The 24,881-nt window shown below is 38.2% G+C and overlaps 1 protein-coding gene across 1 annotated transcript in view; it reads right to left on the reverse strand.

Annotated features, from left to right (window-relative positions):
* Positions 1–3,153: 3,153 nt before the first annotated feature.
* The window catches only part of LOC109093721 (immunoglobulin superfamily DCC subclass member 3), a 78,752-nt gene continuing 57,024 nt past the window's right edge, over positions 3,154–24,881 (reverse strand). Inside the window, exons 6-14 of the mRNA XM_042727665.1 lie at positions 22,208–22,366; positions 20,533–20,698; positions 11,855–12,102; positions 10,486–10,650; positions 10,012–10,200; positions 9,530–9,634; positions 9,304–9,439; positions 8,916–9,156; positions 3,154–8,654 (exon numbers count right to left, since the gene is read on the reverse strand). Coding sequence (XP_042583599.1) covers positions 8,520–8,654; positions 8,916–9,156; positions 9,304–9,439; positions 9,530–9,634; positions 10,012–10,200; positions 10,486–10,650; positions 11,855–12,102; positions 20,533–20,698; positions 22,208–22,366 — 1,544 coding nt within the window. The 3' untranslated portion in view covers positions 3,154–8,519. The remainder of the gene's footprint in view (positions 8,655–8,915; positions 9,157–9,303; positions 9,440–9,529; positions 9,635–10,011; positions 10,201–10,485; positions 10,651–11,854; positions 12,103–20,532; positions 20,699–22,207; positions 22,367–24,881) is intronic.

Raw genomic sequence — 24,881 nt, forward strand, 5'->3', positions numbered from 1 at the left:
CCTTCATTTTCTGTACAGCAGGAACAGAGGCCAGGAAAAGCAATTTGACTTGCACACAAAGCAGTAAGATTAGCCCTGCAGGAATGAATTGGAAAAATATTACTGACACTCCAATAAAGACAAAAAAAAAAAAAAAAGTATTGCCGTAGTACTGTGTGAAAGCAACTTTTTACTCCTTGGTCTTAAACTGGTCTTTCTCCAGAGCTACACATCTCACACATTTCTTTGTAGGTTATCTGTTCTGCCACAGACTGGCCTCTTTTCCATGGATTTTCACATCTGTAGATACTGTATGAATGCCAATGAATTTGGCTTTATAGTTTCTGTCTTTTTCATTGTCCTGTTTCGCACACAGCTGCTGTCAGGTGCTCAGGGGAGGGTCTTTTCCTCTCCTACCTCATCTCTGCTCCTTGTCCTCTCCTGAGGGGCTAACAGAGTCGAGAAGTGCATGGGTTTACATTGTGTTTATGTGCTGGGATTTGGTCACACTGTGCGTGTGTGAGCGTGTGTGGACATGTGGATCTCTGTGGAATCAGCACTCTATATCTCTGCTCATGTAAGACACTCTCTCACAGCCGCAATAAAGGTCAGTGGATTTATTTCTGGCAAATATATATAATAGTATTTCTGGAGTGGCCCAAAGCGACTCCCTGGACTCATTCTTCACTTCCTTTATATTCTCGTCTGAATGTTCCTTTTGCTATTGTTTAGGTGTTGCATCACATCCTACTGTGCAGTACTAATGTAAGCTACATGCACATATAAATACAAATGACTCACCCAAAACAAATGTAAGCTTAGAGGTCTTTTCAACACGGAGGGCAGCAACCACTGACTGAAATGGGAGCACACGCTACATGAAATTTTCACATGAAATTTGGTACACAGTGTGTCCTAAAATGGACATCCTCATGTTTTCGTGTGCAACCAAACACAAAGATGCCCTCACATATACCGACAACACTCACTATCAGAGCAAAGCAGCAGGAACCGCCTGGCTGATTCTGATTACTAGCAACATGTTAGGAGGATGTTTTTCCTCCCCATCACCTGGGAGCCATGCTACGGCTGAGAGATCTGGAAGCTCTAAGAGCAAAGAGAGAGAGAGAGAAATAAAGAAAAAAGAAATTGCAAAAGAAGTGATGAAAAAGACTAAAGAAATTATAAAAGAAAGAAAAAAGAAAAAGAAAGGAGAAATGACAGAAAAAGAAATAATAAAAGAAAGAAATGAGAGAAAAAGAAATTCTAAAAGAAATGCTAAAAAAGAAATAAAAAAAGAAAGAAAGAAAGAAAGAAAGAAATTAAGGAAGATAAAAACAAATAACGAAGAAAGAAATGGTAAAGGATGAAATGGTATAAATGGTGTAAAGACAGGAAGAGAGAGAAGGAAAGATGGAAGAAGTTATGGAAGGAGTGACTAAAGTGATTATGGAAGTTATGGAGGAAGGAGAGAGAGAATGGTCAAATAACGAAGAAAGAAATGGTAAAGGATGAAATGGTATAAAGAAAGAAAGACAGAAAGAAAGAAAGAAAGAAAGAAGTGACTAAAGAAGTTTTGAAAGAAAGGATAAATGATAAAGAATGAAATGACAGAAAAAGAAATAAAAAAATGACCAAAAAAGTTATGAAAGGAAGATAGAAACAAATAAAGAATAATGAAATTGTAAAATAAAGGATGAAACAGTACAAAAGAAAGAAAGAAAGAAAAAGAAAAAAGAAATGTTGAAAGCAAGCAAGCATCAGCTGGGCATGGAGGGGTCTGCTGTGAGTCAGAGGGGCCCAGTGGAGGAGGGCAGCAGTGTTGGGTTTCACTGGTTTATTTGGGCAGTCTGGGTGTTTGCGCTTTAGGAACAGACATTCTTCAGTTTTCTCTGATTTACAGCAAAAAGGTAATGAAGAAAGCAGCACAACAATCTGAAACAGATAACACATACATATTTCACTCACTCACTCTCTCTCTCTATCACACACACACACACACACACACACACACACACACACACACAAAGGGAAATAAAAGAAGAAATAAGAGCAACGAGAACAGTCACAGATTTATTGAGGGCATGCCTTAAATTGTGTTAAACGTTATTCATGCTATATTTTCTATCAAAGGTTACTCAGTGTGGAATATTAATTGGAACAGGAAGTGATTTCTGTGTTCAGTTCAGAGTTTGTGGCCCACTTTCCTTGTCATTACTATCCATTGTTTGTCCCCTACACTTTGTTCCATTCCACTGCTATCTCCATTAGATCAATAGAAACAGAACACTAAATAACTATAACAAATTACAAATTCTAAGTTTGATGTATAATTTATCAGTTTCTTTTTCATTCTTTTTTTTTGTTTTAAAGGAAGTAAAGCAAAAACATCAGTGAATCTGGTATTGACAAAGTACTTTACCATTAAAATCAGAGCCCAAATAAATCATTGTTTGCACAGCTTTGAATACTGATTGGAATCTTTCTGCAGGAGAAAGCAATGATTGAAAATAAAGCTAACTCCAGCAGTCTGGCACACCCACAGAAGGATCGACAACATAACATTAAAGAATCACACATTCAATTTCCAAACTGTGAAGAAATAAACAAACCAAAATATCTTCTGAATGGATCTTTTAGTTAGGGATATTGCATGACAAAGTTGCAATTGCTGTGAACTATAGTTTGATAAATGTTTAAGCCTGTGTATCTGGGTAAATAATTCATGCATTTCCACATGCAGTGCAATCAATCCATGTGCAATTTACTGAACACTGCAGCTAGTCAATTAGCAGAGATTGCAGAGAGTTGACGAGGGAAATTCAGATACCCAAATACAGACACATAAACATACACAACTCTTCAAACGTGAGGATCTAAGAATTTTTTAAAAATCTTTTATTCAGCAAGGATGCATTAAACAGATCAAAGTGTCATAAAAAAGTATGTTTCCACAAAAATATTAAGAAGCCACAATATTTTCAATATTTATAATAAATGTTACTTCAGCATCAAATAAATGACATACTATTTTTTTATGTAATATTTCACAATATTACGTTTAATTATTTTTATTTTTTTTATGGAAAAACGCAGCCTTGCTGAGACTGTTTTCTTAAACATAAAATAACAATAATAATAATAATCTTACTGACCCCTAACTATTGAACGGTAATGTTTACCGGCACAAATTCGACAAAACACTTACGGAAAGGTGAGCTGTGAATAAATACAGGAAGGTGAAAGATTCATTGACAAAGAAAGGAATCCTTTTTTTTAAAACTAGAACTAGTTTATTGTCATCATTGTTATTGACTTTAAACAGTGTTTCACAATGAACCCTAAAACAATACAAACCACTAAAAACGGTCTAGTATTCTTTCTTTATATAAATATACATATACACATACAAATATATGCATATGTACATACACAGCACTGACCGTCTGTGGTCAGAGGGGGTTACAGACATCACATTTGGAGAAGACACACTAGTAGAAACAGTGTTTCCAATGTTATTTCACCCAGACCTGAATTACAGAGAGTGAGTTACATGAAGAACTGAATGGTGAAAACTCTTGTGCTCTCTTCATTTCCTCTAAAATGAAACCCTTTCTGTGAAGAGAAATGGCTGAACGGCAAAGTGGGTTTGCTGAAGGGTCATACGCAGCACAAAAGCCTGTGTTTGCCGGAGTTTGTCCCCAGGCATTGCTGTCATGCCTGTTTTCCTGCAGCTCAGAGGGTGGTTAAATAGCTATACACAAATACATTAATGCATAATTTCCTTCATTCCCCTTAATGAACAAAACACACTTTGACAGTAAATCAATCCGTCACGCCTTCACAAAGTGTTACACAGGTCTTTAACACAGAACTTTACAGTGCAGTTGTGAATGCAAGGTGAAATTCCCTCTTTTGTGAAAGAGGAGATGAATATGTCCAAACAGAAGAACAAGCTGAACAAAACTGACAAGAACATTTGCAGTAGTGACAGAAATAGCACCATATTAGGAGATTTTCAGTGTTTCAGTCGTGAACACAGTTTTACAGATGCGACGGTCATCTTCACATTCACTGTACTAGAACCAAAACTGAAAACTGTTTTATATTTAAATGAGCTGAGATGAGGTTAAAAAGAGGATCAAATCCAGAAATGCAGGAGTGCCATCCAATGTGTGCTTGCCAACTAGCCTTAATCTAATCTGTAAAATATTCATTTTTATCACTATGAATTATACAACAGTACAAACCAGTCTGTGGAAACAGCACAGGATTTATACTTTTGTACTTCACAATGACAATTATGAATATATTGCAGTTTTTTCAAAGTCTGTGGATTACATCTGTGTCATGCTGTCAATTACCACAAACAATAAATCAAAACAAACAGGAAACACAGATACAGCAATAAACTTACTATGGAAGCCTAAAAGTCAAGTGGGAATAAATATTTAAAATACGGATGTGTCACACTGAATCAAAAGCATAACCATAACTTGTGTTAGCTTGAGACTATCGCACTGTGCAAAGTTAGAGGTAACTACAAAGCACATTAAATGGATTCTTCAACATCCATCTAAATTAATTCCATTGGTTCTACTAGAAAAGTAGAAATATTAAGAGCTACTGAATTTCATAAATAATTTATGCTGTGAAAAACATTCTATTTTTAAAGCCCGCAGGCTGTTTTTCTGCTTCCATTGTAAGAGCATCGCTATAAATATTTCCCATTTATTTTTATGAACAGTACAGCACTAAGATTTTACTAACAGTAACAGACATCATGACAGGACCAGATTTTCACATGGTAACATCAGAAATCCCCAGGCGCTTCTATAAACCTCATGCTGTGATTGCTTCAAATACACAAGTTTAAAGCCTCTGTGTGAGTGAAACTGTAAAAGCGAGCATATCAATTCCTCTCAGTTGGGCTGCTATTGGTCCCCTCACCAAAAGCAAAAAGTGCACACCCATGTAATCCCAGGTCCTGAAAGGGGCTTAACAGAGTGAAACTGGTACATATTATCCTCAACAAAAAGCTGTTTGTTTTACAGATTCAAAGTTTGAACGTCTTTCTGCTGCTGTGAATAGGTCGGTGTTGCCATAGCGCTGGTGGGAGCTGAGGCTGCTACATGTTAATGCCTCATCCCTGAGTCTCCCTGGGGAAATCTGGGACACGGGACTAATGCTGACACAGACATGTCTTTCTTTACAGGGATGTGACCGCGTGTGTGTGCGTATGTACATATGACGAGGGGCCATTTTGGTAACATGCTCTTTGTTCTTTCATGGATTCGAGCCAGAAACAATACTAAATATTGAATTGAAACAAAGCACTATGAGCTGTCAGAAAGCCTGTGGATCTAATGCTTTATCACAGTAACAGTTTTCAGCATGAGGATTATCATCACAAGTTCAACGCATGCGAAACGGCCCTTGATTTGAAACCAGATAAGAGCTAAATACCTCTGTGAAAAGTTCAGGATGAATCTCTAGATCAGAAAAAGGGATGGGATCATGCCATCAGTCTGAGGTAGCACAGATAAGAACGACATGAACTGATAAACTGAAAACAGCAGCTGTCTGTTTGTGGTCAAACATCCACCATAATTCAACCAAATCAAGACCTGCTTTCTGTGAGAGAGTCTAGAGATCACACTGGAATCTTGAAGCCTGAAGATGCTCATTACTGTTTTAAAAAGAATCAATTGTACTGATCTGCACACTTGCAGTTTACAAACCTTAAAAGATTAAATCTATCAGGAAACGAGCAACAAAACTGCAGATGACTTTTGGAAATGTAACAGCACTGAGAATTGCTTGTATCGCATTACACAACAGATAAAACCGTTTCGTCTTATTACAGGAATGCAAAGAGCACAAAGACTGTAACAACAGACATTTCATAGAGACTTTCATTATTGGGGACAAAGTTCTACAGCACAGCGCATCACATTCCTTTCGTTGTTCAGACTCTTTTCCATTAACTCTATTTAACACAGCCAAAGAATTGTGCACTTAACTGTATACAGACAACACAAAAGCTTCTACAGTCTCCATTGACAACACTACAATGCAATCGGTACAATAAATATACAGCACATTGTCTGAGTCTTTTCTACACTGTAATATACTGTGCAGTTCTGTTCCAGAACCAGTATTTGAAGGAATATACCTTACATGAATAGGATTTTTTTTTTTTGATTATCTAGGCTTACTTCATCCATTTTAAAAAAAAAAAAAAAGATTAATTACAGAATTTGTGGACGTTATGAAAATATGCAAATTTGACTCATTATCTACACACACTGATGATGATGTTTACATTTTTAAATTAAGAAAAAAAAACAGATGGACCAGTCACCTGAACCATCCAGAATAAAGTAAACATGACTATTTTTGATACAGACAAACATAAGGTTAAAAAAATAACACTATACATTCAATAAAATCAAAGCCCATGAAAAGCTAATGCACTGCACTGATCTGCTAAAGGGTCCAAAGGAGATGTTCTCCTCTGATGTGTGTATGCATTTATGCATGTGTACTATACAAAAAATACAATCTCCCCATCAGAGTAGGAGGAGCGACCTGAGAGCATCACTGCCGTGTCGAGGTAGGTTACAAAAATATATATATATGTACCATAGTACTATGGGACACCAGAGGAGAAAGTACATTTTGCTGGTACTTTCAACTCTCCCTCCCCACTAAAAGAAACAGCTGGTCTTGGATTGGGTGGCTGAGCACACAGTGAAAAGCAATTGAAAAGCAATTCAATAGCTGGCCAGACATATGAAGAGATGACCAGCGGTAGCTCAGGCATCATCCTCTACTCGGTATTCTGAGAATCTAACGCCAACAGATGTTATGTGTGCGAGTTATGTGCGTATGTCTGATGCACTTTGTGCTCCCTGATCAATGTAGCACTAAAAACATGGACGAGGGGCATGGGATATTAAAAAAAATGATGGAACTCCACACAGAAGCCATGAGAATCTCCAGTGGCTTTGGCTCCTAATGGAATGTTCCTGGAGAATTCTAGAATGCCCAGTTCTTCTATAGTTTGGCATTCACGTCATAACATGCAGCAGAGTATCTGAACAGCCTCGACAGAATCTAAGGGTGCTTGAGCTTCGGAATTGATCACATGTCCTGTAACTACAGCCCAGGCAAAGTCCATTTCAATTCTTCACAAAATATCACAACACGTGATATGTGTATCTAATCTATATCATGATTTACTTCTATCAGCACCCATAGAAACAGTATATGTGCCTACTTCTGTAAAGAACACTTTACACACTTGTCGATCTTCCCAGTTCTTTTGTGTTACATGACATGCAAAACACATGAAATCCAACTATTCAAATACCTACACATCATTTGTATGCTTATATCCAGCATTGCGTATGGTGGCCTCTCTTCTTCCAACAGTTCATCTGAGAGCAGTATTTTTTTATCCTGAAGACATTAGTAACAGTGCAGTTTATCTTAAAAAGTCTTTCCATTTTACTGCGTCGACTTCGATGAAAATAAAAATACTCTGATCAGGAAACATAGAACCAAAAAAATCCTATGTGAATACAAGGACACTATCAAAACATCTTTACAAGCAGAATTCATAGAACAATGTCAACTGGCATGAGGTACTGACATATCAAAACACAGCAATTCATTAACTTAGTGAAGCCAGGATCTCACAAACAAGAGGCTATGTTTCAATATGTGAAAATAACCACAACGACAATAACAACATTGTTATTTTGAGGTAGAACATTGACTTCAACATTTGGAAGTGCTATATGTTGGATTTTTTCTTGTCTTTCTTCAACGAGCAGGAGAGCAGCAGTCCTTGAAATCTGAGGTAGAGAAGCACCTTTTTCTCTTTTGACTGAACGTTGATGTGTATAAAAACAGAACAGACAGCAATATGCAGATCTCAAAGACTTCCTACAAGACATTCATTCCAGCTGAGGTAGGTTTTTTTGTTGCAAAATTCTAAGGTTCACATAGCCGAGCCTAAAGTCTTCATGAAGGCTAAAACCTACTTAAAAAACAAAACAAAACATTGATATCAGTGAAAAAAAAAGTCCTGAGAATAATTTGAATCCCTGGAAGAAGGTCTTGGTCTCTGATGGATGGGCTTCTGAACTCATTGGTAGGTTAAGAGGAGGCAGCAAGTCCAAAATATGTTTTAGTAGGAAAAATACTTCTCTGCTGTGCAGAAGAAGCCAAATAAAATCAATTCTAGATACTAGTGACTGGAGACTTCCACTGTATGGTGCCAGCTGTAACTGCAAGAGTTTATTTGTTCACCTACCAATGAGAAATAATAGATGTCCATCGCAGAACCTCACCTACCATGAGGCCACAGGGACCCCCTGGCATTACAGTCCAGTGATTCCCACAAAGGGAACTTAACTTTCGAATAATATATTCTTTGCACGATCAAAACAGAACTTAAAAGACGAATACTTCAGTTGACCTGAGTTGGACAGGAGTCTGAGTAGTGGATATTCTTGGCCTTCATTTCTTCATCAGTCTTCATCCTGTTGGCCCTCTGCTGGATGCTGCCGGAACGGCACCTCACACTCCATCAGGCTGAAGTCATCAAGGGGAAGTGTGGACAACTGGGTTTCATTCAACGGACAAGAGACCAAAGAGCTCTCAATCTGAAAAGAAACACACACAAATTAACGGTAAAAAAAAACATCACATTACCAAACATTACAGTACTTTTCAGTTACTGTGAGGTCAAGGAATCTCATCAGAGCCCATAGGGTTATGTTTTACTTCGATCCCTTTCAATACACTCAGGCAAATGCATCTCTTTCCATTCCACTTTTACATGCACTCATAAGTTGTTCTCCGAGAAGAACTATAACCATGCAATTCACATATCTATAAATGTATGCATTTCCCCCAAGGCTCACTGTGTGGGTGGTGTCAGGTGGATGGGAGAAGTGGGATGGTCCTGAGAAGAGTCTCTCCATCTCGTTGGAGTCGGTGCAGCTCTTTGCAGTGTGGGTTCTTCCATTTCCGTCTGAGCTGAACCTGTGAGGGCCGTTGAGGGCCAGAGCCCCCTGTGAGGAAGAGGAGGATTCAAGCACGACTCCTGCTGCTGGGTTACGGCCCCCCTGTCGGGTGGCCTGCACGGTTTTACACATCATCAACCTGCAAGAAAGAAAAAAAAAACATTTAATTCTGCATCCAAAGAAAGATTTTGACCTTTATTTAAAGTAAAACTCTTTTCCACCCATGCTCACTGCGACTGCATTCACTATAAAATGATACCAGAAATAGTCAGCATTGATTCCTCACCTGCCCCTGTAGCTAAACATGAGGAAAAGGACACAGAAAATGATGCAAGTGACTCCAATATGGATTCCGATGATGATGCCTGTGGTGGAGCTTTTATTCTGTTCATCTTTTACACAGTTGCAAGGGGTATTTAGCACTGCAGGAACAGAACACACATTTATAGTCAGTGTGAGTGAATTATTATGCTTGCATGTGTGGGAGTGAACCAGTGTGTTGCATCAGGCACCTGATTTCTCCACTGCCTCCTTGAGCGACACAAAGCGCAGGGTGGCATTGCCCTCTCCATGCTGGTTAAAAGCCAGAATCTTAATTTCATACACAAAAGAGGGATCTGTCGAAACATAGGAAAAAAGAGTTTTAGAATTTTTTTTTAAATAATAATAAATAAAAATAAAAATAATAACAACAAACAACAACAACTGACCTTATGATTTTTTTAAATAAAAATATGCATTCATTGCGTTTTGCTGTAAACCACAGGCTTATATCAGGATTAATGTTATAAAACAGCAGCAACAACAACAACAATAAATCAATATTGGGTCTTGATAAGACAAGCATAACATATATTAATTTCTATGTAAACAGAATTCATTAATTTCTCACTGCACTGAACGCAACAAAATACATAAGAATATGCCATAATAATTTTTTGTGTTATTAAATTTTTTTTTTTTTAGTAATTAAGGCCACTATGGCCAGACTCACCCAGCTGAGTGATGTTGTACTGGGTCACACTACGTGGGAAGGTAAGGGGTCCAGTGAAGATGGGGACAGGAACCTTACGGTAGTAGAGATTGAACCCTTCCTGTTGGCCCATCTTAGTGGAGGGTTCCCATGTAGCCTGAACCACTGTCGAATTAATCACCTTCGTGAACAAAGCTGGTGGAGCAGGGACTGTAAGCAATGCAAACACAAAGGTTCAGGCGGGATGTATTTCATCAGCAAGAGAGTATACAACAGGTGGGAACTTTACCCTGAACAACCTTGAATTAAAGACTATGCTGTGCCAAAAACTCCTCTGAGGGAATGCTTTATTGTTAAGAAGTTTCAAGAGAGAGAATGTGCTTTTCCAGTTAATTACTGCTGGCACAATTAACAACTTAAAATAACTGGGAATTTTACAATTATGCATAAAAAAGAAGCCTGTGTTTGCATGATTGTTTAAATAAGTTTTTATACCTTCTCCCAGTGTGCTCTCCACAGCTGTCTCAGAGGCTTTGCTGGCTCCGCGGGACGTGTAAGCCTTCACATAGAAGCTGTAGCTGGTGGAAGGCTCCAGATCTCCGATTACCTGCTGCAGGGTCATTTTACTCACAGCCTCCTGGTACTCCATCTCCACTGGGTCTGATGGGAAAGTGTGAAGGTTGAAAGAAGGAAGGAGAGAACCCATGAGAGACCATCATTAAACACCCAAAAATGGTATAAGAGAGAAGAACAAACAGAGAAAAATGGAGCAAGTGTGTGATAGTAAAATTAAGGGTTAACTGCAACAATTGCCCAGCTCTTAATGTTGGCAGCTCTCTAAGTCACAGTTATGGATGGAGTAAATGTTATATTTCCTCATTATTTATTCATGCCAAACTGCTGTAAGTGATCATATACATTATAAATGGCTCACACTCCAAAACATATCTCAGTAGGGCAGTGATGCTTCCAGCTGATGAGAGATGCTACAGACATATCAGAAATCTAAACTGCAGTGGCTAAAAGTCATACTAACACCCCAGTGAGAGAATGAGAAAGAAAAGGAAAAAGCGCAGCAGAAAACACTTAAGAGCACTTCAGCATAGGTCTTAGATCAGCTGTTCAGCTGAATTTGCTCCAGCACAGATAAACATCAACATGAAATCTTTAAGTTACCCGGGAGAGAGTGACTTATATGTGAATACACATCCATCCTCATGCTGAGCTTTCAGGAAAAAGCTTCAGGCTTCTCTCTTTACCAACAAGTACGAGGTTTGATTTCATCTGGACTAAAACAGCTATTTTAAAATGTGTTTTAAAATATCACATAATTACTTCAGGGTTACAATCTAACAAAGATAATGCCATTGTAGCTCCACTTCGTCAAGCATGTATGCATGTTAATCAGACTATAATTGGCCTTGGCCTCGTGCTTTTGACATGAATTTAATCCTTTAAACATTTGATTGCACATTGTGTCATGTACACTCTGACAGAGAGAAAACAGCAAAAAACAGCAAAAAATAGCTCTAGCTCGATTATAACGGCACCCATAAATGTGTCTATTTCCATTATGCTGCGTAGATATAAATTTCCACTCCAGCTGATGGCAACAGGAAAAAAGCGGCGATTTGCTATCGACTCTAAATCTCAATGATTTCCATAATGAGAGAGCCTGGAGTGAAGACTGAATAAAATATGTATTTCATAACCTTTGTGGAAATCTACATTTACACTTTAAATAAAGTATTGATTTACTGAGGAGCGTTTTACATTCAATGTTGAAGAAAAGCTGAGTAAATTAAATTTGATTTGATTCTTGGATGCTTGTGCGTGTGTTTAGGTTCATAAGCAGTTTTCCTACCTGCAGTCTTGCGGATATGTAACACGTATCCAATTATGTCCTGAGTGTTTTGGGTGGGCTCGTTCCAGGACACCTGAATGGAGGTTGGAGATAGGACTTCTGCACGTACGCCTGTGGGCACACCCGGCAACCCGTCAGCCCACAGCACAGTCAGACGGGCACTGGCCTGTGTGGAGCCAGCGCTGTTCTCTGCAATACACTGATATATGGCCTCATCATCCTGGGTGACTCCATAGATGGCCAGAGTACTAGGAGGAGAGAAGAGAGAGAAAGACTTTTAACCTGAGCGTGGTTAATTAAATGTCAGAAAGCAGGGATTACATTCCAGGGCCCAGTATATGGCGGGGCCCCTCTCTGACCACAATAGTGGACAAAGGTTTGCTACATTTTGATTGGATCTTGGTGGACTAACATAAGCAAACTGTCCAACGCCATCAGATAAAGATTCCAGGACAACAGCCAGACACCTCTTACAGGGCAAGAAGAAGACCTTTGGTACAAAGCCCGGGAAGGACAGAACTTCTCATTGATCAGAATGCATTTTCTTCCCTTCACCCACCAACAGACTGATTCCTAAGGTCTTGGCCTGTGACCGCCATAAAAATTCCTTAGGACACTCTGGATGCAGCAGCGGTGGGTGAAACAAAGAGAGATCACAGAGATCCATCCAAATCCATTCATAACCATGTTCTCAAACCTTAAACTGATGCAAATTACAACACACACCTCTCATACTTATTCAGAGAGAGAAGTATTCTCAGTGACAGCATTGTGTAGTCCAACATCTTACACAAACTCAGCTGTTAATGGACAAATGAATCCATGCATGAAAGTTTAATTTTCTTCCATCATGTTTGGACTTAACGTGTTTGTAACATTGGCAAATGTATTCTGGTTGTGGTTTGGTAAGTGAAAAATGCACCGGTAAAACTTTTCTAAATGTGTGTTTGGACTATGCATATAAGTTCCCCAGGAGGAAAGAAGGGTGGGCCACACCGTGTTCCCCCACTCTGATGGAAACAGCCAATCACAGCCGGGAAATGGAGAAGCACCAGATTGCAATCTCCTCCACATCGGAAAAAGAGATAAAGGCACCTTCCCAATAGACACTGCTTGTTCCGAGTCTGAGTCCCGAAAGGGAAGGGATACTAACAGATCAACAAGTTTTGAGTCTGGGCCCCTCAAGTGTGAGACAATAGCAGATAATCTCGTTTTGAGTTTCCCATCCTGAGAGACTGAAACATCAATGTTCTGGGCCTCTGGCCCATGTGGGAAGAGGCAATAACAGATACAAAGTCGACCACGTTCTGAGCCTCCAGCCTGTAAGTAAGGAGATATTCTACGTTTAGAGTCTTCATCTAGTGAGACAACAACAGATGCAGCACATCCTGGGTCTCCATCCTAGAGAGACAAGTCAGATAGACCAAGTTCTGAGTCTCTAGCCCAGAGAGGCAGAAGACACAGACATTTGCAACAAAGTTAAGCTCTGGAGAGCAGCTCTTCACTTCAAGGTACTTTTGCTTGCGTGTTCAAGGCAAGGACCTTCTGCACCTACTCCAGGGCCACATCTGCATGTTCCAGCGCTTCATGTTCAAGGCTGTTGAAACTGATTCCCGCACCCTTCCCCACTGCATTGTTACCAAAACAACCAGTGGAAGAAGTCACCGCCACCAGACTGCTCACTTGATCGCAGAGATCGTAAATATCATTTATCCAAACCTCTTCCAAAGACTTTGGCATTGTTGTGTATTACCAGTATATGAAATTCTAATTTACATTAGATGTTATATAGCTGATGTCAGTTGATAACAAATGATTAATTTATTTGTTTGATACATAATAAGGTTCTTCACCTTATTTGTTTCAGAGTAGCAACAGTTTATCTATCCAGATAACGTAGCTCTGATATAGCAACACCCAACATAATCACTTGCATTTTATGCATATTAGGCACTTTATTACTATTTCATTTATGGTACTCATTTAGTAGTTGTTGATTACTCTTGTCTATCTTTTGTTGATAAAATCTATTTTATTACACGTGTGTCTTCATTGTGTTGATGATACAGAAAGAGATTCTACAAGCTAGAGATCCCACCAATCTTTCTCATGTGATGTACTCATAATCACACCTTAAGTCACACGTGATCCAAATATTATAATGTCATTGGTGATGCGAGTACCCATCACTACACTATTCAGGTTGGCGAAAGCAAATTCACTACAATACTTAGACAGAATTATTTTTAATTAATATCAACAAAATAGCGTGAAAACATCATCTTATAAGTATCTGCCAGATTTTTAATATCGGTGTATTCCTAGCAGAAAGTCCTACATAATAGGTCTCACCCATGCGCACTGACATGAGTGTCTAACCTTGTTCCCAGCGCAAATGATGTAACTGGTATGAATAAAGCAGTCTACAAACAAACCATATGCATCCACCATCTCTGGGTGCTTATTAACATGAAGCAAACCCAACCATCTGTCAAACTCCTCCCTCCTGAATCCTCCTCTTCACTTTCTATTCTTTCTCACTAGTCCTTATTTTTCCACTCTCACTCTTTCAGTGTTGTTTTTTTCTTTTAACACCTTCTCCTTTGTGCTCCCCTTCATTGCTGGGGGATACAGTGATGGTGGAAGGGGGGAGCATTATTAGTGCTGAATATATAATCAGCTGTTTTTTTCTTTTTCCATAATCCTGAGGCCCTGGAAAAAAAAGAAAAGAATTTTTACCACTTAAAGGGCCAGGATATGGAAATGAGAGTCCTCAGCCTACTGCGACTCTTTTTTCTAAGCTCCACCTTCTTTTTTAAGATATATTTGCATGCGGTTTATGTTCTCAGACAAATGGTAGGGGTGTTATGATATTGCTGGGATATTATTCAAAGTGAATGGGAAAACAGAAAGGTGTTAATTCATTTTAAAAGCCTGCAGCTTATAAGCGAGTTTTTTTTTTTTTTTTTTTTTACATCCTAGTTAGTCCCAGAGATTATGGTCCTTTCTTTTACATTCTTCATGTCTCACCACCAACCTGAAGCAACCTGCCACATCTTTATCTCTTGTACAAGATATAAGAGGCCATTTTCTCTCAGTTTGATGGGATGCATCTTAACCCAAACAGTGAAATCCACCGCAATCTTAGAAAACAACTAAAGAGACCTCTTTAACTAGGCTTTTGTACCAAGGGCTTTTCTGTACTTACACTACTGCTCTGTTTACTTATGGAAATTTGATATGGTAGTGCTGCTTATTAGCATATTACATTTTCCCTTTAATTAATCCCTTCTGCTTGTATTATTATCCATTGTAAGTTGCTTTGGATAAAAAAGTCTGCTAAATGAATAAATGTAAATGCTAATTAAGAAGACAGAGAACACTTTCCTCTGCTAAACTGCATCTCTGAACCACATCTTTGGGTGCTACCATATGCTCCATGTTGAAAGGCTTGCATATTATGTATTAATGTATGTAGTGTTTAAACTACCTGTAAAACATACTAACAGAGCTCTCATGGAAGAATCTATTAAATCTTGATGTGAATGAACAGGGATGGTTGACAGTTTCAGAGCGCAACCACTTGTTTTGTGAAATCCCCACATACAAATAGAGCTGCCAATAAAAATCCAGCTGTTTTTGAAATTCCAAACCAGCATGACATGCCTTCACAATATACCCTCCAACCATGGGCTCTATGGACCAAACTGTCAGGCAAGTTTCATAATGTCATCCTAGCACTCTGAGGAACAGTGTGACAAATATTAGTCTCCCTCCAATCATCTGAGCAGCACAGTCAATGTCTGTTATGTAGCAGCAAAGTATTTGATATATAATATAATAAAATTTTATATAATATTAAGAAAAATAAACAAAAATAAAACAAGCTAAAATAAGCTGTTTTAAACATGCTAAAAGTTAATTTAGGAATTGCAACATTATAATGCACAGTAAGAAAATAATGGACAATCAGTTTAATATTTACCAAAGATTACTATAAATTACAATTATTATTGTTTTTTAAAGATGTTCTTCATGTGAGCACAAAATGATAGCAAAGGTATTTTAAATGCAAAAATAGAGGAGCATGCAGAATTAAATCCAATACTGCCTGATACCAATACATTTGAAAAACATTATTGTACATTCCAATTTGCAATTTATCTGCTTACTACAAAAGTGCTGTTTGAGGAGGAAAAGCACACAGTTTGGGACCATCTACACCCTCTCTATCTGTCTATACATTCCAGCCTCTCCTTAGATTGACAGAGAGCATCCTAAGACAGGAGGGCTGCTATTCAGCACACTGAGAGCATGTTTGCACAGTCATCCCAGAGCAGTGCCTCTTGAATGGGGTGGTCACCCTTATTCACAGGCCCCTAGAGGAGAGAGAAATGGAAAGATGAGAAGGGGGTGGGAAAGGGGAGTGTTAGGTAGGGGAAAGGCATATGAAGCAGGGGTGCTGAAAGCCTGGTGGAAATGACTGATTGCAGGAAAGATCAGAGGTCAAGGCCAGAGCTTGCTCCATTGTGCATGGGTTGGAGAGAGGGTAATGACCAAGAAGCGCATAATGGAGTTTAAAAAGGGGCAAAATGAGGGAACGAAAGGGAGGAAACAAGTATACCGTTTTTGTCTGTTCAGTTGCAAAACATGGTGAACATTATCAACGTAGTTCTTTCAAAAAAAGAAAAAAAAATAAAAAACCTCAATTTCTTTTTAAATTAAATTAGAGGACAGTAGAGACTAGACAGAAATGTAGATGGGAAGTAAGCTAGATTCAAATCTACATCTATGAGCACGTGCATCACCTACTGCACTGTGTCTCCTTGTATATGGTCATTTTACATTTCAGCAATGAAAAAACATGATGGACCAAACTTAAAACCAGGGCAAAAAGGCCCCTCAGTGAATGAAGCCCCTCTTTGAAGTACAAAGCACAAGATTACCGATATCAAACACAAACGCACCCATAATACGCATTCACACATGCATGTATGCGCAGTGAAATACAGACATAATATATAACCACCTTCAAAGTCCTTCTAAGAGCTGGCCGGTGCTGTGTGATTTGACTGCGGGTCACTGTGGCATTTTGATTACTGCTGTAATAGTGTTTTATGTTTATGGAGCAGGCAGTGACCCCACCCTCTGCTCCTGCAGCTACTGAACTGCATGACCTCCGCTCTGCCTGCAGCACTCTAACACATGTCTGCAAACCTGCACGGATACAGAGCACACACTCACGTTTGACACCTTTGATTCAGTATTAAATAATGCAATAATATAATGAAATCAGAATCTTGTTAAGATTCTGTTAAAGGGGTTATGGGATGCATAATTCACTTTACAAGTTGTTTGAACATAAATGTGTGTTAGAAGTGTGTACACACATCCACCCTATAATGATAAAAATCCACTCAGGCAGAACAACGTAGTTCTGCACAGGCCGCTCCCATGATAGTTGATTGACAAGGCCGTCTTACATTAGACCCAACTGAATCCAACACACTCTTACAAGGAAAGTCCTCTTCAAAAGTTATTTTCCTTTAACTTTAGGTTAGTGCTTGTTTAAGGCAAAAGTCATCTAAACCTTAAAATAGTCAGAAAAATTTAAAGAAAAAAAAAGCTGATACTGATAAATACATAAACACACTAATAAATAAACAACAATAAACAAACAACATACATAAATAACAAATATACTGTGAATTATTATTAAGGATGCAACAATATTACATTTCTGTTATGGCCAATAATTGATAAATGGCTGATTAAAAAAATTAAAACAGCCTGAACTTTTGTTCCAGATACATGTAAATGCCAGTGTGTGCATCAGTGGAGGTATGTGAGAGCGTACAAAATGTACAAAAGAGAGGTGAGGGCAAAAGGACAAGCTAGAGAGTTTGCACATCTTTATGTGTATGTTTACATGTCCCTGTAAGCATATGACACATGTTTGGGGAAGCTGCCTATATGTGAGCTCTGGATTAATGTGTGCACATGCAAGTTTGTTAAATGTATAATCGATTGTCTCTCTGAACCTCTTGAAGGTCAACATCTCCTTGTCTGTCTGTGAGGAAGCTGGGTTGCCTGTTGGCAGGCAGAGAATCCCCCAACCAACATTGATAGACACACAATACCATTAAAAAGGCTGCTTAACATGCTTGAGATGTTTCCACTCTGAAAAAATGCTGCTAAGTATCAGAGATGACGTAAGCACAAGAGCTGACAATAAAACACCATTAAGGTGAATTGTGTAATTGTTTTCGATACGCTCTTTTATCCCACTTTAATGTGCAGAGCAACAATCGCATAGATTTATTCAGGAGAGGTGTGTTATTACTTTTTAGAATGATGATATTCCAGCAGTGGATGATGAAACAAGCAAAAGAATCCCACAGAGTGTCATTTAGTAAAGAAGCACATAGCTCATACAACGGTGCCAGAAACACCAAGGTCATGGGTTCGATTCCCAGAGCATGAACTTATAAAATGAATACTTTCAATGTAAGAGATGATATATAAATAATAACTATTACTGTAAAGTTTTAATAATAATTCAAATTCTATGAGAATAGAGAGATTCACACCACAACTATAACGATAGTGACACAAAGAAACTATATTTTCCTCAGGGTTTTTTTTCCAGCTTTTTTTTTTTTTTTTTAAGAGCTTTAGCGTTTAAAGTGGCAGATGACAAAATGACAGTGTACGTTTATAATAAACAGAACATTATAGTCTGTTGGTGTGTGGATGCTAATGCATTTATCATTATAGTTATCATTCTCGGTGACTCACTCATAACCCTAATGAAACCACACAACATCATGACATAAGCAACACTCACATTATTATTATTATTACTCAGTAATAAAATTAGTTTTGCAATTCAGTTTGGTGATGCAAAAGACGCAAGCAAAAATCACACACACTTAAATGTACAGTAAAACAAGATTACACAATTTGTGTGTAATCCTTTTAAATACACAGAACTGATGTTGTGTCGACACATATTGGCCAGCAATGTATAAGAATGAATCAATAAGAGGAACGGACTGATTCTCTGCTCACTGCTCCACTTTATGAGTCAATTAGCTAATGGTGCTGCTAAGACTCAGAGATTCCAACTTATCCACTCCTGCGCGCTTTCTCTGCCTACCTGCTTCTTTTCACTCCAGTTAGGCCATGCCTGTCCCAGACTTTTTGTCTTTCCCAACTGATTTCTTCTAACAATGAAAAGTAGCTCTCCATCTTTGCTGTTATAAATTTTAACCTCGATGAAATTGATTTTCTCTCACATCGTAAACATGCTCTTTAACCACAACAAAATCCCAGGCAATAAAACATTTATAGCAATAGACAAGGGATCACGTTTCATTTCCAAAGACATGATCATAGCCAAAACAGCAGGGGGAAAAATAAGAGCAAAGATAAACATAAAGCTGAGTGTCTTTCATAGCAGACACAATACGTCCTAGATCAGTAGACGATGTGTTCTACTGACCTCGACAAGTGGCTTCCTAACATGGTTGTCATAACACTGTGGCTAGGAAAAGGACAACCAGCAACTTTAAAATGTCCTTCAATGACACAAACAGCAACGGCCTTCACTAAAGCCTTCTGTAAGGTGACTCCAAATGTAATAAATTACATTGTGCAAATGAGTAACTCTGGAATCGATGGACAGCAGTGTACAGCTATGTAAGCAAATCTTTTAGCTTACACAACTCCTGATTATACATTAGCTGACCACATTACTTATACAACATGGAAACAGATCTTGGGAAAAAATAAAGCTATATTATATCACGGTTTTATCAGTGTTGTTATTGTAAACTGAAACTAGAACTGAATTGAAATAAAGCTAAAATTTCAAATGCTGCCTTAGCAACTAACTAAAATAGGCTTGAAGATGACCAAAACTAAAGCTGAAGTAAAAAATAAAGACCAATGCACATAACAAAATAACTAAAACCCAAAAAAAAAAAAAAAAAAAAAAAAAAAAAAGAGAAAACCAAGTGCAAATGGCTCGCCTTGTTGGTAGAGGCGATTTACACTAACTCCGCCCACTAACTTGTGATTGGGTTACTCAAGAATATAAAAGACGCTCGTCAAACGTCAGTTTCAATGGCGTATCTGGTAAGGTGTGTGCTTTTTGATGTGATCGAACTGAGTTCGAACCTGCCATTTGCCAAACTTTTCTTCTTCCTTCTCAAATCCCATATCACATCGGAAAGGCATTTTTTTTCAATAAAAATGAATGAAATAATCAAAAAGTTGAAAATAAAGTATCGAGTATAGTTAGGGTAGGTGTAGGGAGGGCTTTATTGTCCCAATAAAATGGCATCCATTTAATAATTTGAATGAATATTATAATTTACAGTCAATATGTTATTATTGCGTACTGTTTATAATGTACTACAATACTGAAGGGTAGACAATTGCCACTATTTGCAATTAGTAGTATAAATAGCAAAAAAATCTTGCTATTTTGAAATGGTTTAAATAGAATCCAGTGCTGTTTGCACTTAGTGTAAGTAGCATCTATTGCTAAGAAAATATGCTATTATAGCCGCTGCCTAAAAGAAAACCAATTCAAAATATTAATTAATATCAATAATATAAATATATCAGTATAAAAATAGTACATAAATAACACTGGTCTTTTTCCAGCTCACCTGTTGTTGTTCCTGAGTTTGACATGGCCATCGGGCTCTAAGATTTGTCCATTTTTCAGCCAGGTGATCTGTGGGACCGGCTCACCCTGGGCCAGACAAGTGAAGATGGCAGTGGTGCCCACCGGGCGAGCAATAGACTGAGGGGGCTGCACAAACTCTGCAGGGGCTGTAGACACATACAGAGGAAGAGTAAGCAAGAGATAATGAGAACTCCATTATTGGCAATATAAAACAAGAGATCCTTAAATAAACATTTCTGAAACCTCCATATCTGTTGGAATATGTCTCAGCAAATTCACTAGGTGACTGCACTAATGTTTCCATTTTTACCCAGTTGCATTTCCATATGCCACATATATGCTATTAACGACAATAGAAATATTTGAAGAAGAAAACCACCGTGCACACAATGCCAAGAGAGGGAGGGAGATTGTCTGCGTGGCTTTGGCTTTATCACATTTATAATGAATGTACTGTGACAGCAGTGGGTGGCAGCAGGAATAAACTTAGAGAAAGCATCAGATTAACTTGATTAGAGTAGGGCAAAAAACAGATTTCACAGGGCCAGGAGAGGAAAATGACAATCCATTAATGACAGTGTGAATATGAAAACTGATTAAGCACTGCCAAACAGATGTGGGGGGCTTGGAAGGGATACTTGGACCGTACACCTCTTTGAAACCCCCAGAGCCTTCTGCTACCCCCAACCTCACCAGATACCCTCCTCCACGTCACTCACCACGTGGCAATGCTGCCAGCTGACACAGAAAGCAGCTAATCCAATAGTCATTTACTGCTTAATTAGGACACATTTAATCTGGGAAAATTTGAAATTGCTGACTGATTTGCAGTCGTTTGCTCATTTGTAACCATTTTAATTACCATCTCACCTTTCATATTCGTTCAGGGTGCAATGGCTTTAATTATTAAAGACCTTTAATCGGCAAGTGTTGATCTTGCTCTCAGTCTCTCTCCTTTATTTTCAGTGTTACCAGCTTCTCTCAATAAATAAATGATAAGAGAGGTTCTAACTGCTCTCAAAGGTCCGTCCAGTGCATCTCACAGCCCTGCAAATTAGTGCTCTCTTTTTTCTTCTCTTATCCCTGAGTGCACAAGAGAGAGAGAGAATGGGGGAAGGGTTGAGGCAGAAAGTATTGATGTACCACTGTGATATATCATCTGAGACATCTCTTCCTTCTTTTCTTATCTACCCTTTTCTCTCATTTAGTTCTCTCCTGGGATTTATTTTTTCCTTCTTACTATCAATTTTTTACATTACATTTTTTAAAACACCTCTCTTACTCTCTCTCCCTCTATCTCTTTAAGGTAAATTAAGTGTATTGCAGTGAGCAAAAGGCTGCTACACCATCTGGCTACTAAGATCATATCAATTCTCAGTTACACCTACAGCGCTGCTCACGCTATCACGGTTTACAGCCGCTGAGATTCAGTCACTAACGTCAAAGGCACTTCCAGTATGATCTTCTGGATGTTGAATGTAGTGTTACTCAGGAGAAATTAACTACATGTAGTGATGTTTTTTTGTGTGTTTTCTCACACAGTGATTTCACTGTTGTTCAACACACAGTGTTGTAGTATAACTAAGTGTATTTTGACATTTAAAAGTTATAAAAAGTTTGCAGTTTTGTGATGTGCATTTCAACGAAAGAGTCACCTTGCACAACCAGGCGTCCCTGAGCAGTTCTGCGCACACGGGTTCCTGGCTTGTTGGCCGCACAGACGTAAACGCCAGAATGCTGAACTCTGACATCAGAGATCATCAGGTTTCCTGTTCCTAGAACCTGGATACCCTCAACTCCTATTGGCCGGCCATCTGAAAGAGAGTTGAAGGCATAGTGTTGACAAAGACAGACAAAAGACAAGAGAAAGGGTCATAAAGATCATTTCAAAAAGAATTAAAGAGATCAGTAGAGGGAATAAAAAGAAGCATTGGAGAGAAGATAGAATCACATGATTATCCAGCCATAAAATCATTTCCTGCTCCAGAGGAACTAAAAATAAATTTAACAGGACAACAGAAGCATGTGATGAGCCTCAGAATTCAACAGCACCAGTTAAATGTGACTAATTATGGAGCACAAAGCACCATCCGTCATTCTGCCCTGGGGCGAGGAAAATCTTAAGAGAAAGGAGTCAGAGAGAATGAGAGAGAAAAAAGCCTCTCATATATAAAAAAAAGTGTAAAGAGATAAAGTGAGGGTCTAAAAAGGGGGGCTTTGGACATACGAGACGACCTATGAACACAAGTGACGCAGGATATACCATGTTACCATGGATATCTCCCATACACGTGTAGAACACACACTTCTGCATGAGAACTGAATCACATCAGCTCCTATAAACCGTATCAGTCTAGATCAGCTCACTCACTACAGCTGCAATTGGACACTCAGTGAGGAAAAGTGCTAATAAAAATTAACAATCCCACTAATCACATCCATTCATATAACTGGCCTCCCAGGTCTTTCATTCTGTTTTGTTAATGTGCCTATCAAAATGACATTGCAGACAGTGTCAGGCAGGGTGCAATTCACATATCACCAAATTTAATTGACTGGTATCTGTTGTGAGTTGCACAAACATTTCCACTTTTCAGTCAGCAGCTGTCTGAAGCTTCTCAATCCGGTTTCACACAGTTAATGATAGACATTCATCTGTCTTTAGAGATCCACGCTTTTAGTTTTTCATGAGTTAATTAACATGTTCAATGAAATATCACAGAGAAACAGACATAAGTGTGTGTGTGTACAGCATGTGCCTGACAGACCCTAGTCAGAGTAGCAGCATATTTCATTTCTGACAGGAATAAAAATGATGCTGTGAGAGAGAAGTAAAAATACAGTGGAGTGTACAATTAAAGCTTTTAACAACATGCTAACTGATCTGCTGATGAAATATCTTCTAAAAACAAAAACTTGGTGAAAATAGTTTTGAAAGTTTTGAAGTGATCTAGAATCTCTATACAGGGCATGTCAATTGTAAAAACTGTGTATTCTTAGCTTAAGGTGGTTAAGCTCAATTTGGAACATGACAGATGGTTTCTGCAGGTCTTCCAGGTCAAAACCAGGCCCTCCCCTCAAAAAAAAAAATAAAAAATTAAACATTTGATGGCTTTAATAACCAGTTTCAGCAGCTAGTCTTGCGGGAGCATCAAGATTGAAAAATTGGTAAAAGGGATACAATTAAATAATAATGACATTTTAATTAATAATAATAATAAACAATGCAATATTATATTCAGCAAAAATACCTACAGAAATTGAAGAAATTGTGAAAAAAAAAATATATCAATCCTGAAAAATGCTTAGATTAATAACGGAAGACGCTGCAGCAGTTATAAAAATTGATTAAATTTTTAAAATAATAAGATTAATAAGTGATCAATCCTGAAAAATGCTTAGATTAATAACGGAAGACGCTGCAGCAGTGTGAATATTATTGTCCATGTCATTATTTTTACTACTGTTTTGGGTAATAAATGGGGACAGATTTTAGGTTGCAGATGCTATCACAGGCTAATCTATTCCTCCTTGACAAAGTTTGTATCATGTTTTACTGGCCAGGCCTTTCGTTCCATAATGTGTGCGCTTATAGGTAGGTGTGAATCAGCTTGGATGTATGCATTTGAGCAAACTGAACTCAGAAAAACCCCTGGCTCCTAAAGAAGATGACATAAATGCAGAATGGCATTAATCACTAACTGCTGGAGATCTATCACATTCATTACTAAGCTTAGCCGTGATTTGCTCTCGTTGTAATCTAATCCAGCAAAATCCTATTGTGTTAGCAGTTAATTCCAGCAACATTGCAGAAGGTAATATCCACAATCTGATTAGCAGCCGTTACAGGAAGAGACCATCATTTACATTCTTAATGGGAGAATCACATTAGATAATAGCTGGGAGAAAAGAAAGAGTTGAGAATGGATTATTATACAAGTGTGGGAGTCACTGTGAAATCTTGCTTGAGAGAGAGTGGTTGGTATGAGTCGGAGAATAAATGTGAGTAGGATATGTTAACCTTAAAATACATAAATATGGTCTGAACTGGTTATTTAAATGCAAAGACAAACTGCTACAGGCCTCAAGATGGGATGATTCAGAAGAAAAAATATTTTCTTCACTTTAATGCAGGGACACACACACATAAATGCAATTATAATATAAACATGTTTCATCACAAAAATGACATCAATCACTCTAACACCACCTCAGAAGTAAGGATGAGACACTCTTTTTATCTCCATTAATCCTTATCAAGATAAGACAGACAGATGTGGCAAAGAGCGTTCAATGACCAAAATTGTCTGAAACCATTTTCAAGCACGT

The sequence above is a fragment of the Cyprinus carpio genome, chromosome B7, assembly GCF_018340385.1.
Source record: "Cyprinus carpio isolate SPL01 chromosome B7, ASM1834038v1, whole genome shotgun sequence".
Classification (NCBI taxonomy): Eukaryota; Metazoa; Chordata; class Actinopteri; order Cypriniformes; family Cyprinidae; genus Cyprinus; species Cyprinus carpio.